Genomic DNA, 14,843 nt, shown 5'->3' on the forward strand with positions numbered 1-14,843 from the left:
TAGTTCTGTGTAGTTTGAAAACAGAAAAAACATCTCCAGAAAAGTTGTGGCAAGTAAATCTAACTTTGCTCTGGTGTTGTGAAGCTGTCCATGAAGGAATTCCCATTAAATCACTTCCTCAAGAGTGACTGTCATCTTGCAAACATTTGGTGAAAGCTCGCGTGGAGGGAACTGGCTGAACAAGCAATATGCATTATTGTGAAGGAGAAAATTGCATGGAAAATAAGTCCCTTTTCCACCCCAGAATTTCAAATGAAGCTGTCTTCCTCCTACACAGCAAAGAACAAACAAGGAAAATACAAATCCTCATTCATCCAGGGCTAACAGAAGCAGGTTATCAGTGGTTCAATTATGTGTTCTTGCTGAGTTGGAGGGAGGGATCTAATGGTTGAACTAAATACACATACTCAGGTTGACAAAGACAGGTTCAAAGCACTTCCAATCACGTGGAAACAGCCGAATGTTTGTATTTAACGCATTCTGAGTTTCCCATTCAAATCTACTCATAGACTAAAAACAGATACCACTGCCTGTAATGACATGCAGCAGGGTAAAAAAGTATGCATGAATGGAGCATCTATATGAGAGCTCAGTGGAGAAGACAGAGTAACAGGAAGAGGAGGTGATCAGTGAAGCTAGAACCTGACGTCTCTTTATGATATATCTGGCTGTGATCGCGCTCATCTAAAGAGCTGATGTTCTCGGCTATAATTTACTATCACATCTGTAATGTATTTCTTCAAAGACCAGAAATCACAATTGTTTTGTGGCTTTTAGTTGTCTTAAAAGTTGACAAAAGTAACTTAGCAGATATATGCATCTAGATAAAGAATATCACCTGGCACAATAAAATGCTCCAAAAAAGGTCAAAATGTCCTTTCCCAACTTCCTGTTTAAATAGAAATACATGCAAATTACTTTAAAAAGTCTACAAAATCAAAGCAAAACAGTCTAGTTGAATCATGTTTCTTCTGTGATTATCAGGTAGCGCTGGTACTGCTGTTCTGTTTAATGAGAATGGAGATGCTCCTGGACGCTATGACATCTTTCAGTACCAGACGACCAACACCACCAATCCAGGATACAGAGTCATCGGCCAGTGGACCAATAACCTGCGACTCAGCGTAAATTGAATTGTACATTAGCACACACTTAATCATATTCACACCTGAAGGATCCAAGAACATGTATGAGTTATACATAAGAGTCTGAAGACTCATAAAAGACTCCTTTTTTCCCACTTTTTTATGGTTTTTATTAAAAAAATTGTAATTAAAGTTTTATTATATTTATTTATTATTGTTTTTTAACAATTATAACATAACATTTCAGATTCTGCACTATTTCAAGAATCCTGAAAAAAATGTATTACTGTTTCCAAAAGAATATTAAACAGTACAACTGTATTCAAAAGTGACAATAAGAAATGTTTCTTGAGTGGCAAATCAGCATATTAGAAGGATTTCTGAAGGATCATGTGACACTCAAGATTGGAGTAATGATGCTGAAAAGTCAGCACTGACATCACAGGAATAAATTAAAAATTGTAAAGAAATATTTAAATAGAAAACAGTAATTTTAAATTGTAATAATATTTCACAATATTACTGTTGTAATGCTATTTTTAATCAAATAAATGCAGCCTTGGTGAGCAGAAGAGACTTTACAAAATCTTACAAACCCCTAACTTTTGGTGTATACTGTATGTTCCAAAACATATCTTGAACATACAAGTATGACTGATTTGGTTCTGCAGGTTAAATGTTTTCTGTTTTCTAGATTAATTGTTTGTAAATATTCTCTGTATTTCATCAGGTGGAAGAGATGCAGTGGACCGGTGGATCCCGTCAGATGCCGGACTCGGTTTGCAGTTTGCCGTGCCGCTCGGGTGAGAGGAAGAAGATGGTGAAGGGTGTCCCATGCTGCTGGCACTGTGAGCTCTGTGATGGCTATCAGTTCCAAGCTGACGAGTTCAACTGCGAGATGTGCCCTTTCGACATGCGGCCGAGCCCCAACCGCACGGCCTGCCGCCCAACTCCCATCATCAAGCTGGAGTGGCATTCACCCTGGGCCATGATCCCTTTGTTCCTGGCCATTCTTGGCATCCTGGCCACCCTGTCCGTCATCATCACCTTCATCCGCTTCAACGACACCCCTATCGTGAGGGCCGCGGGCCGTGAGCTCAGTTACGTGCTCCTGACCGGAATCTTCCTCATCTACCTCATCACCTTCCTGATGATCGCTGAGCCAGGGACGGTGGTGTGCACTTTCCGCAGGCTGCTGCTGGGGCTGGGCATGTGCATTACATACTCTGCCATGCTTACAAAGACCAACCGGATCTATCGCATCTTCGAGCAGGGCAAGAAGTCTGTCACACCGCCAAAATTCATCAGCCCCACATCGCAAATTATGATAACCTTCATACTGATCTCAGTACAGGTGAGGGTGTTAAATGAAAGCTTGAAGTCATAATTATTTTATTGCTTCCTGCAGGGTGCAACCCATATCCTATACGTTCCAAATCTTATGGAGCTAGTTACTGTGTTGGGCTGGTTGGAAAGTAGAATATTTTTTAACATCGCCTCAGAGCTACAATATTTACTTAGAAGTCTCGTATGCTTACCAAGGCTTCATTTATTTGAATACAGTAAAAACAGAAATATTATGACATATTAATGCAATTTAATTGTTTTCTATTTGAATGTATTTTAATTTATTCCTGTGATCAAAGCTGAATTTTCAGCATCATTACTCCAGTCTTCAGTGTCACATGATCCTTCAGAAATCATTCTAATATGCTGATTTGCTGCTCAAGAGACATTTCTTACTATAATCAATAGTGCTTCTTAATATTTTTGTGGAAACTGATACATTTTTTTCTTTCAAGATTCTTTCATGAATAAAAAGTAAAAAAAACAAACAGAATTTCTTTGAAATAGGAACCTATTGTAACATTATAAATTATTTTACTGTCTCTTATTTTACTGATTATTTTAATGCACCCTTGCTTAAACTATTAATTTCCTTCAAAAAGCTCAAACTGGGTTCTTATCTTATTAGTTAAAAGTACTTAAATTTGATTAGTGTCCTTGAAGTTTAAAACTAAAATATTTCATCTTAATTTGTTTGTCACAAGTGTTAAAAGTAATACATTAAAATTATTACAAATGAATTAAAAAAAATTAAATATGAAAATTATTAATCTTACTGACCCCAGTCCTTTGAATGTTAGTGTACATATTTATTTCTAGGAAATTAATCAGTTAATGAGTTATTTAAATAGTCTCTGCATATGAAGTTTGCATAGCAAAAGTATTTAATATGAAAAAATGACACACATCACCTTTAACTTTTAGCTTCATGCATTTAATTAAAAACTGCTGTGGCAGCTTCGATGAGAAATGCAAGGCCAAACCATTGAATTATTGAATAAAACATGAATGAATTTAATTAATAAAGAAAATTCTGCTGTACATCACATTGAATTCTGTAGACAGGCACCTTAGCAAGTCCCGATCTTACATGAAACATACACGAACGTGTGTCTACCTCCAGCCAAACACAGGTTCATGAGCGCCACAGAGCCACTGGTTATGGAAACTAAAGCCCCTGTGCTGTAGTTCCATTCTCAACACGACCCTATGGATGAATTTTGAGGTTTTGTCAATAGCAGTTTCCCAGCCAAGCAGATTCTCCTGTGTTTGTACACTCCACCGAAGCTGATAAGCTGCCTGCAGACCTCATCATGTTGAGTGCCTGGGCTTCATTCTGCTTGTGCCAGCAAACGTGCCAAACACGCTAATGTGCAAAAGCAACAGATTCAAAAATGATTTACAGGTGACAAGAAATACACTGCAAAAGCAACAGATTCAACATCAATAAAGGCGAAAAAATGATTTACAGGTGACAAGAAATACACATCGTGTCTGCTGATAAACACCTCTCCGGCGATTAAAAACTGCTGATTTGAACTTTTACAAAAGAATATTTTAGAAGCTTTTGTAGTTGGAGCTTGGCCCCAGAATTATGCGCATGACTCACCGGCAGAGGCGCAGGGGAGACGAGATTAACAGGACGTTAGCGGGAGAATGATTGACAGCAGGACGTTTCTCGGCACCTCCTCCAGCGCAGATGTGTCACTGATGCTGAGTGGAGAACGGAACTCCGCCGAGCGATTCTGACAGCAACATCTGTCTCCCCGGCAACACGCCGGCCACCCGGCTGCTGTTCTGTTCTCCTCCCAGCTGTAGAAGTTTCTCGGAAAGTTTTGCGCGTTACCTGATGAGCACCTTCAATCGGGATGAGTCACTTCCTAGTCGGAATGTTGCCATTGAGAACAGGTGTAAAGGATGCTCTCTAAATCACGCCTCTAAACAGCTGCTCTCATCCGGTGATCCTCCGCACTTCCATTATGAGTTATGGTGAGCAGACGTCCCATTTCAAATGTCCTTGTTTTTTATTTAGTGTTCAAAATCTAAAACAGTAACTCGTATGCTAGATATTACACATAATAATTTTAAAAATATTATTTCTTTACATGGAGTTTGTCATTTCAGTTTCATCTTTTATTTTCAGTTTTAGATAAAGGAGTAAATAACTCACTAGACAGAAGTAAATTAAGAAAATTAAGACTATACTTTCATGTCTGAAGCTGTCTGAATTTGATTGGAAATATTGAGTTCATAATAACATTTAATTACAGACTTTGACAAATCTGAGCAGTTTGTGACATAAGACACATCTATAAATAACACGGATGTTGTTGACCTAGGAACATGTTTACTAAATGAAAATACACATAGTATTTGAAGAAATAATGTTTTGTTTTGTTTTTAACAATAATGTGTGATATCTAGCATAAAAGTAACTATTTTACATTTTGAACACTACATAAAAAATGAGGACATTTCTAAGGACGGCTATCTACAGTATTTACACTACTGTTCAAAAGTTTGGGGTCGTAAGATTTTAAAAATGTTTTCAAAAAGAGTTTTTTATGCTGACCAAGGCTACATTTATTTGATCAAATACAGTAAAAACTGTAATATTGTGAAATATTGTTACAATTTAAAATAAATGTTTTCTATTTGAATATATTTTAAAATGTAATTTATTCATGAGATGCCAAGCTGAATTTTCAGCATCATTACTCCAGTCTTCAGTATCACACGATCCTTCAGAAATCATTCTAATATATAATATATAATGATATTTTTTCAGGATTCTTTAGAACAGTTCAAAAGAACAGCATTTATTTGTAATAGAAATCTTTTATAACATTATAAATGTATTACTTTCAAAAAAGTTTGACAAAAAAGTGTAACAGCATATCATAAAGGGTGCATAGTATTTTTTATTTTTATTTCTGACAGTCTACATTTATCATGGTCAAAATACACAAAACGTCTTAATTCAGAATAAAAAACACTGGAAATTTAAGTGCTACATTTCAGCTGAACTAGACATATCCCCTTTTTTTCGTTTCAGAAATCTGTTCACGTTATTACAAAGCGAGGAAAGGAACTTATATTTTCGTCTTTAAAAAAGCACTTTAAAACCCATCATTAAGAGCAATCAGGCTGATAGCAGGCCTATTTTAACAAGTAATTTTGTGCAAAGTCGTGTCTGCTGAAGACTGGCTAAAACAGTTTCTTGTACAACTTTATTCCACATCAGTCTAACAGCAGCTCTTGACAAATGAGTCTGCCCTTCTGACTCAGTCTCGTCATTAATGATCAGCTTTTACTTCCTCCCGTCTCTCCGCAGGTTGTAGGTGTTTTCATCTGGTTTGGTGTGATGCCGCCACACACCATTGTAGACTATGAGGAGCAGCGGCCGCCCAATCCGGATTTGGCGCGTGGCATCCTGAAGTGTGACATGTCTGATTTGTCGCTCATCTGTTGCCTGAGCTACAGTATCGTGCTGATGGTCACGTGCACTGTGTATGCGGTCAAGAGCCGAGGTGTGCCTGAGACCTTCAATGAAGCTAAACCCATCGGCTTCACCATGTACACCACCTGCATCGTCTGGCTGGCATTCGTGCCTATTTTCTTTGGCACAGCACAGTCCACTGAGAAGGTGAGATGGTTATTATAATGGGATTCATTACTAATGTTGGTAAACAAGTACAGTAGTGCACCCAAAAAATGCAAAGCATTAACTTGCCATCATGTCGTTTTGTTTGAAAGAAATTATTCATTGGATTCAGCAAGGATGCATTACATTGAAAAGTGACAGTACATTTAATGTTACAAAAGATTTCTATTTCAAATAAATGCTGTTCTTTTGAACTTCTGGTCATCAAAGAATCCTGGGAAAAAAAATAACAACAACAACGTATCGCAGTTTACACAAAAATATTAAGCAACACAACTGTTTCAACACTGATAATAAGAAATGTCGCTGAAAATCCAGCTTTGTCATCACAGGAATACATTACATTTTAAAATATATTCATATATTTAATTGCAATGCTATTTCATAATATTACTGTTTTTTTTTCGTGTTTTTTAATCAAATAAATGCAGGCTCGGAGAACATAAGAGACTTCCTTTAAAAACATTTTAAAAGCATTTCACAGTATTACTGTATTTACTGTATATTTGCATAGGCCTATAAAAAACATAAAAAATCTCGCCCCCAAACTTTGGAACGGTAGTGTATAAAGTGACAAAAATGCACTATAAAGTGGACTCGTGCACTATATTCCACATATTCTGAAATCATAATAATAGCTTTAATAATAGTAGCAAACTGAAATTTAAGTTGAATTTTAATGTTCTTCCTCACAATGTGCACATTTTCAGACTTTGCATGCTAGCACGTCTTGCCAGGTTTGATGTGTAACCGAACATGATGCACCAAGTTTGAACATGCAGCAGTGCAAATGAGATCTTTAGGATGGTCTTGAGGTTGAACTTGACTTCATTCATCACATGCTAGTAAAAAGCCTCCTCAGAAGTGATTCCAGTGGTGTTTTAGGAGAGGAGCACACTCTCAAAAATAAATAATCTTTATTTGCATTGCTGGTTCCATATAAGAACCTTTAACATCCATGGAACCTTTTCATTCCACAAAGGTTCTTTATAATGGGAAAAAAATTCTTTACATTTTTTAAACGTTCTTCACACTAAGAAAAATGGTTCTTTGGGGAACCAAAAATTGTTCTTTTATGGCATCACCGCAAAAATACCCTTTTTGGTCCTTCATTTTTAATTTCACCACTATACCACTCTTTTTCCTCATTTAAAGGGGTCATATGATGCTGCTAAAAAGAACATTATTTTGTGTATTTGGTGTAATGAAATGTGTTTATGCGGTTTAAGTCAACGTTTTAGGTAGGTGTGGCTTTTATAAAGAATATCTCTTTGGAATATCTCTTTGGATTTGAGACTTTAGTCTTTGCAACTTTACAGATCTTCTTTATGCACCAAGAGCTTGTAACACTCCAAAAAGAAAGGAAAACTTGAAATCGCATCATATGACCCCTTTAATATCTTGTTTTACAAAAAAACAAAAATCACATTATGGAAGCAAAATCAAATGCAGTTTTTATGGAAGTGTTTTCTTCATTACCTGCTGGTGTTGATAGTTGTTTCTGTGTTACTGTTCTTGTATAAAACTGTAATTAAAACCGTATTCTCTGACAGTGAGAAATTTTAAGCTATTAATGCTTTTGTCATACATTCACAATGGGACAGAGAGCAATACTACACATTAACGTTTCACATTTCGCCTTCTCCGTCTTCAAAACACAATATATAGCAATGCAACACCATCTCTCTGTGAAACAACTTGTATTTTTCCACCACAATGTGTTCTCACAGTTCTGCTCCAATCCATCAACAAAAGAGCGGAGCTTAGTCACTGTTTAAGTCCTTAAGTAGAAAATTATGTGAAATTAAGTCATTTCAATATGAAGGCATTGAAGTAAGCAACAACCTGCCAGGTTCACGATAACAAGTCCAAGTTGTATTGCTCACAGTTTCTTTTTTTTTTTTTTAAGAGGCCTTTGATATGGCAGACATGGAAAGGGATGAGATGAGAAAAAAACAACATTTCATTTCCCCCCCTTTATCTCCCAAAGACACACCATGACACAGAGACAAAGACTCTTCCGCCCACCAATGAGGTTCTGGGGGTTTGACTGTGGGAGGAGGTTGATAACAGGAGTGTTTTGGAGCCTGAAAGACAATGTCTACCCATCTTAATAAAGCCAGAAGCCTTGTCAGCGGGAATTAGGAATTAGAGCATTAGTTATTGCTGCATAGATTAGACGAGCCGGGTAGCTTCCCACTGATGTGCCGTTTGCTCTTTTATTTGCCTTGGCAGCCACATGTGATGAACATTGTGAATGTTTATTTTGATGCGTTGCCATGGCCAGTCCAAAGGAAGATTTTATTGCTAAAATGTTGCTCAGGAGGCTTGATTAAAGCATCACGTTTGATTTTTCTTCTGTTCATTTTAGGAAAACAAATGATAGTTGACACAAAGTAAGAGCTGTAAAATTAACGTGGATACCATTAATAAAAGTTCGGGGTTAGTAAAATATATTTCTGAAAGGAATTAATACTTTTGTTCAGCAAGGACGCATGAAATTGATCAAAAGTGACAATAAAGCCATTTTTAATGTTATAAGATTTCTATTTCAAATGAATTCTTTTCAAACAAAAAATTTTGAAAACATTTTTTTATCATGATTTCCACAAAAATATTAAGCAGTTCAACTGTTTTTAATATTGATAATTCGAAAACAATGAGAAAAATGATTTCTGAAGGATCATGTGATAATAGTAATGGTTAATTACTGAAAATTTAGCTTTGCGTCACAGGAATAAATTAGATTTTAAAATATATTCAAATAGAAAACAGTTATTTTAAATCGTTATAATATTTCACAATATTATTTCACAAGCCTTGGTGAGTGTAAGAGACCCAAAGACATCAAACTTTTAAACGGTAATGTATAATAATTATGATTAATGATTGTAAGAAATAAGTTTATTAAATAATAATTATTAATTCATTAAATATTTTTAGAATTACATTAATTTTAAAGATAACACTGTACAATAAGGTCCATTACTTAACGTTAATTAATGCATTTTTCATTGTTAGTTCATGTTAGCTAGTTGACTAATGTTAAAAAATGTAAACCTTATTGTAAAGTGTTACCATTTTAATTATTACTTATCAATTAAATATTATAATTATGAAAAAATACAAAGAGTGAAAAATTGAAGGGGGTCTGAATACTTTCCGTACCCACTGTATATGAGTCTGATAAGAAATGTTTGAAATGACCTTTTCTGAGTTGTGCAAATTAGTTTTGATATTACAATGGTTTTTTTTGTCAGAAGAAAAATCAAGAGATAAAACTCTCCATTACTATGTTGCAGTGACAACTGAGCTATTAAAGCAATCTTATTTGTCATGTTATCTTTATTTTATTATGGGATCTAGCTTCACATTTTCGCTAGAACATATCCTGCGAAGATCTGAGATGATTCTGATGATCTTTTGATCTGTAACTCTTGACCTTTTATTTCCTGCGTTTGATGTAGATGTTCATCCAGACGACGACGCTGACCGTGTCCATGAGTCTGAGTGCCTCTGTGTCTCTGGGGATGCTCTACATTCCGAAAGTCTACGTCATCATCTTGCACCCGGAGCAGAACGTGCAGAAGCGCAAGCGCAGCTTCAAGGCTGTTGTCCAAGCCGCCACCATGTCCTCACGCCTCTCGCAGAAATCCATCAATGACAAGCAGAACGGAGAGACCAAGATCGAGCCGGACAGGACGCAGTAGCAGGTAACAGCCACTCTCAGACCCTTGGAAAAGTGCAAGGAGTCTGTTCTGAATCTCCGGAGACACCATTAAAGTCTGGAAGAATGCTACAAATAAATCAACCCGTCAAAATCACAGTTTTAAAAATAAAGCCTCCAATCAGAACCAGAAAGGTTTTACAATTGTTGCCACAGGAGCAGTGTTATTTTAGTATTATTCACCTACTATTAGTTTTAAGTTACTATTTTGAATTATTAGCTATATACATTTTAGATATCTAATATTTTATACTTTCAGATTTCATTTCAGTTCCATGTATTTATTTATTTTTTATTTTAAGTTATTTTTTTAATATATATATATAACAATTTTTCTATCTATTTCTTCTATTTTTCTAAAATATGATCTATTTTTCAGTTTTAGTTTTTATTTATTTTATTTCCATTTAGTCATTTTTAGTGGTTCAACTTAAACTACACAAAAATTAGAAAAGTTTCCATGACAACTAACTGAAATAACTTTTTATTTCATATATATCTAATATTTATATTTCAGCTTCTTTTCATTAACAAAAATGTTTTAATAATATTAGTTTTAGTTAATGATAATAACCCTGCATGTGTCACGTCACGCTGTTGAGGAAACACGCTGGAGTCACGAGGAAACATTTAACAGTCTTTAATCACGAAACCCAGGAGATAATCCACAATAGGCACTTGAGCCAAAACACATAGAGAACGCGTAGACCTGACAAACACAAACTGAACCGACTATAGGACTTAAGTACACAGGGAAATGAGGATAATTAACTAAACACAGCTGGAAACAAATGATGAACTAATCAGGGAACCTAATGGAAACAGGAAGGACCAAATAAGGAAACACAGGACCAGAAACGGGCAAAACACCACACAGAACAGTCCAGAATCCTGACAGCATGGAAGAACCTTTTGGTTTTTTTATTACTTTGAGCAATCAGATTTAAATTTTTTAACATTTATTTTTATATCAGTTTTAGTTTTACTTGAGTTTTAGCCTTTATTTATTTTATTTTTAGTTGGTAATTTTAATCATTCAAGTTAAACAAAAAAAAATTTTTAACCTTACCTGAAATAAGTTTGTTTTTCATCTAATATTTTTATTTTATTTTATTTTATTATTTTATTTATTTATTTATTTTTTCCATTAACAAAACTTTTTTAATAGATTTAGTTAATGATATAACCCTGCAAATAACTCTGCATAGGAGAACCGCTTTGGGTTTTTAATTTAAGCGATCAGATTTACAGACGAAAAAATGCTCAAAAAAGGGCAAAAAAACCCTTTACAAAAAAAACCCTAGACTTTAGTCAGGGTAGTGCCATATTGAATAACAGGAATGTGACAGGAATAAAACGTGACCCTGGAACACAAAACCAGTCTTAAAGGAACACTCCACTATTTTTGAAAATAGGCTAATTTTCCAACTCCCCTAGAGTTAAACAGCTGAGTTTTACCGTTTTCAAATCCATTCAGCCAATCTCCGGGTCTGGCGGTAGCACTTTTAGCTGCAGCTTAGCATAGATCATTGAATCTGATTAGACCGTTAGCATCTCGCTCAAAAATGACCGAAGAGTTTCGATATTTTTCCTAGTTTCCCATTCTATTGGTAATTTTTGAGCGAGATGCTAACGGTCTAATCAGATTCAATTATCTATGCTAAGCTAAGCTAAAAGTGCTACCACCAGACCCGAAGATCGGCTGAATGGATTAGAAAACGGCAAAACTCAACGGTTTAACTCTAGGGGAGTTGGAAAATGAGCCTATTTTCAAAAATAGTGGAGTGTTAATTGACACTTAAGACTGGTTTTGTGGTCCATGGTCACAAATGAGGCCGTGAGGAATAGAAGTACAGTGCATTCAACGGATTGTACTGTTGTTTAACAACATACGGTACCAATTGTTCAGCTGAAGAAATGACTTTTCGAACATAACTTTCAGTAGTCAAAAACTCCATAAAAGAGTTTTGAAAGTTGCATGTTGTGAAAATGATGCAATCTAGGACATTTATACAGTGCGTGCCATTGTAAAGTCTATCCTTCACAACCTCATTTTCATCCGTGTTAAATTGAATATGGCATCTAACCTGACTCAGGTTTACTGATGGAGAGACCTGAGCCATATCTAGAGACTACAATATTATAATGTTGTAAGTAGAAGCCATCTAGCAACAGCATAACAACCAATAAACTACATAGCAATGCACTAAAACATTCAGAACACTTTAATACTAGCAAAGTTGGCAACTACCCACAACACCCTAGCATTGGATTTTATGCTATGTTTAGTTTCTGCTGTGAAGTCATATTTGCTGAAAAAATATGAATATTGCAGTAACTTGCTCTTGTGAACTTTTATGCCCTCAAATGACTTATAGCCGGAGATCTACTGAGAAATACTGCACCGTAATATATTTCATTGACATAAACTGTCCTCAAAGCTTCCAAGACGGGATTGTTAGGGAACTCTATGCTTTAAATTCAATATTTAAGGTGCCCTGAATCCTTTTACGTGAGTTGTATTGACTGCCCCCTCACATTTTGATATCCATAACATCTCCTTCTCTCTCTCTCTCTCTCTCTCTCTCCCTCTTTTAAATTGCAGTGAACTGCTTTTGGGTTTATTTTCCACTTGTTCTCTATCTCTGCAGCACACATTTGCTTCCTCAATACATGCAGTTTGAAGCAGCACATCTCATTACTTCCATATTACTGAGCTTTTGGAAGCAAAAAATCACTAAGCCTGCACAAAATTCTTGAAATGATGCTTGTTGATATGGATATTTCTCTGCGCTGCAACAATATTTGGGTGCACAAGCGAAGAAACTGGAAGCAGAAAATGAATTATGAAAAGCATGTGGATAGAAGTGCAGTGAATATGATTAAGTGTTTTAATATATTTTAATATATTTTTAAATGTCATTTATTCATGTGATGCAAAGCTGAATTTTCAGCAACCATTATTCCATTATTTGTGGAAACTGCAATACATTTGATGCATGGAAAGTTCAAAATAACAGCATTTATTTGAAATAGAAATCTTTTGTAAGAAACTGGAAGCAGAAAATGAATTATGAAAAGCATGTGGATAGAAGTGCAGTGAATATGATTATTTTATGGACTGTATGAATGCATTTGTTAATAAAACAAATGCTAAATCATTCTGTTATGTATTTTTTAATGCTATTTTCCTCTACCCCTTGTAGGTACTAAGAGCTTATGTAATTTTGCCATGTGACAACTAGCCCTGGTGACCTTTCTTTCTTTCTTTTTATATTTATACTTTTATTTAATTAGTGGATATATCGTTCAGCATTATGGGTCAGTAAGATTTAGTCAGCCGATCAACATTCTGCAGTTGTTTAACTCTGATGCCCACATCCTTTTTAAAAGCGTTGTTACTAATTTATCGGAACTATTTTGTAACATCAGAACACAGTTATCCAATATCTGTTTGTTTGTTTTTGAAAGAAGTCACTTGTGCTTGCCAAGGCTGCATTTATTTGATTGAAAAATACAGTAAAAGCAGTGAAATAGTATTACAATTTAAAATGACTTTTCTATTTTAAGATGTCCTCAAATTTAATTTAATTGTGAAGAGGAAAGCTGAATTTTCAGCATCATTACACCAGCCTTTAGTGTGTGTCACTTGATCCTAAAGAAATCAATAGTGGGATGTATGTGGGAAAACAGCTTCATATTTTTGTGGCAACTGTGATCTATTACATTGTTTCCAGAATTGTTTTATGAATGGAAAGTTCAAAATAACAGCATTTATTTGAAATAGAAATCTTTTGTAACATTATAAATGTCTTTACTGTCACTTTTGATCAATTTTATGTGTCCTTGCTGAATAAAAATATTAATTTCCTTCAAAAATAATAATAGTAATCATACTGACCCAAAACCTTTGAACAGTAGTTTATCTATTGTAATCCCATTAGATTATACACATGTAGCTTGACAGAGGGTTAATATTAAATATGATTTGCATTTTTAAAGCTGCTTAGATATAATGGTATTTCTTTAACAGTACAAGAGCAGATTGGTAACTTCACTGACCGCAAAGAACCATATAGTGCTGAACTGTGCGTTCAGTCATTTCAGAAACAAACGCTAGCACAAATAATCAGCTTGACTGTTGATTGACAGTAATAAGCAGTGATCTGTGTGCTGTTAGCCGCGTTGATCCCTGAAGAGAAGAGTTAGCATGCTCTCAAACTTGCCCTATCGCTCCGGCGCCCTTAAACACGGAATTTTACCCCCGGGTACTGCAGACAGAGAGTTTCTCATGTCAGTACAGGGTAAATCACTCTGGACAAAAAGGCATCTGCCCTCATTGTATAGACATGTATGTCTCTTGTGTCTTCTATTGTTTTTGTGATTAAGTTAAAGTAGTTTTCATAAACTGTTACCAGTTGTTAAATGATTGTGATTTGAATGGTAAAAGACTCAAAAACATATTAATTGGTTAATGGTAAGTTCCCCCTCTCTATATACGGCGAAAAACTAATTTTATGGTAAAATAGAGTTTTTGGAAGTGAAAAAGAATGTACAATTTACAGTGAAAAAAACGTAAATTGACATTCCCAGAATTCCCTGCGTAACATTTCACATTTGATGTTTTTTCGTTAAAATCAAGTGTAGCGTTAGTTCTGGCAGGTCACGTTAGTCAAGCTCGCATCAGCTGACTCTCAGCTGATCCCCATCAACCTATGGGAATACGACACCTATCTAAGCATTCATATATATAAGGTCCCTCAGTATTATCAGCAGTTTTCATTTTCATCAGCAGCATTGCTCAATAGCTAATTAGCCTCCTCCATCCCCAGCTCCTCCTCTGTCAGTCGGGATTCAGCCTTCTGATTCTCCTTGGAATCAGACTAATTCTAAAATGTGTACATAAAATTATTGAACTTGAACAATATCTGCAATACATTTATGTTGGTTTTGTTCTGTTTACCCTGGGGGGGGTATCACTGCTCTCCCTGCTCTCATCCATGCTAGGCTGCATGGATGC

The 14,843-nt window shown here is 35.4% G+C and overlaps 1 protein-coding gene across 1 annotated transcript in view; it reads left to right on the forward strand.

The window, feature by feature from the left end:
* Nucleotides 1-14,843, forward strand: part of LOC107674373 (metabotropic glutamate receptor 6-like) — a 69,619-nt gene that overhangs the window by 52,516 nt on the left and 2,260 nt on the right. Inside the window, exons 8-11 of the mRNA XM_016468335.1 lie at nt 985-1,124; nt 1,816-2,439; nt 5,767-6,078; nt 9,564-9,809. Of these exons, the coding sequence (XP_016323821.1) occupies nt 985-1,124; nt 1,816-2,439; nt 5,767-6,078; nt 9,564-9,806 (1,319 nt within the window). The 3' untranslated portion in view covers nt 9,807-9,809. The remainder of the gene's footprint in view (nt 1-984; nt 1,125-1,815; nt 2,440-5,766; nt 6,079-9,563; nt 9,810-14,843) is intronic.

Source organism: Sinocyclocheilus anshuiensis, unplaced genomic scaffold, assembly GCF_001515605.1.
Source record: "Sinocyclocheilus anshuiensis isolate Anshui unplaced genomic scaffold, SAMN03320099.WGS_v1.1 scaffold188, whole genome shotgun sequence".
Lineage (NCBI taxonomy): Eukaryota > Metazoa > Chordata > Actinopteri > Cypriniformes > Cyprinidae > Sinocyclocheilus > Sinocyclocheilus anshuiensis.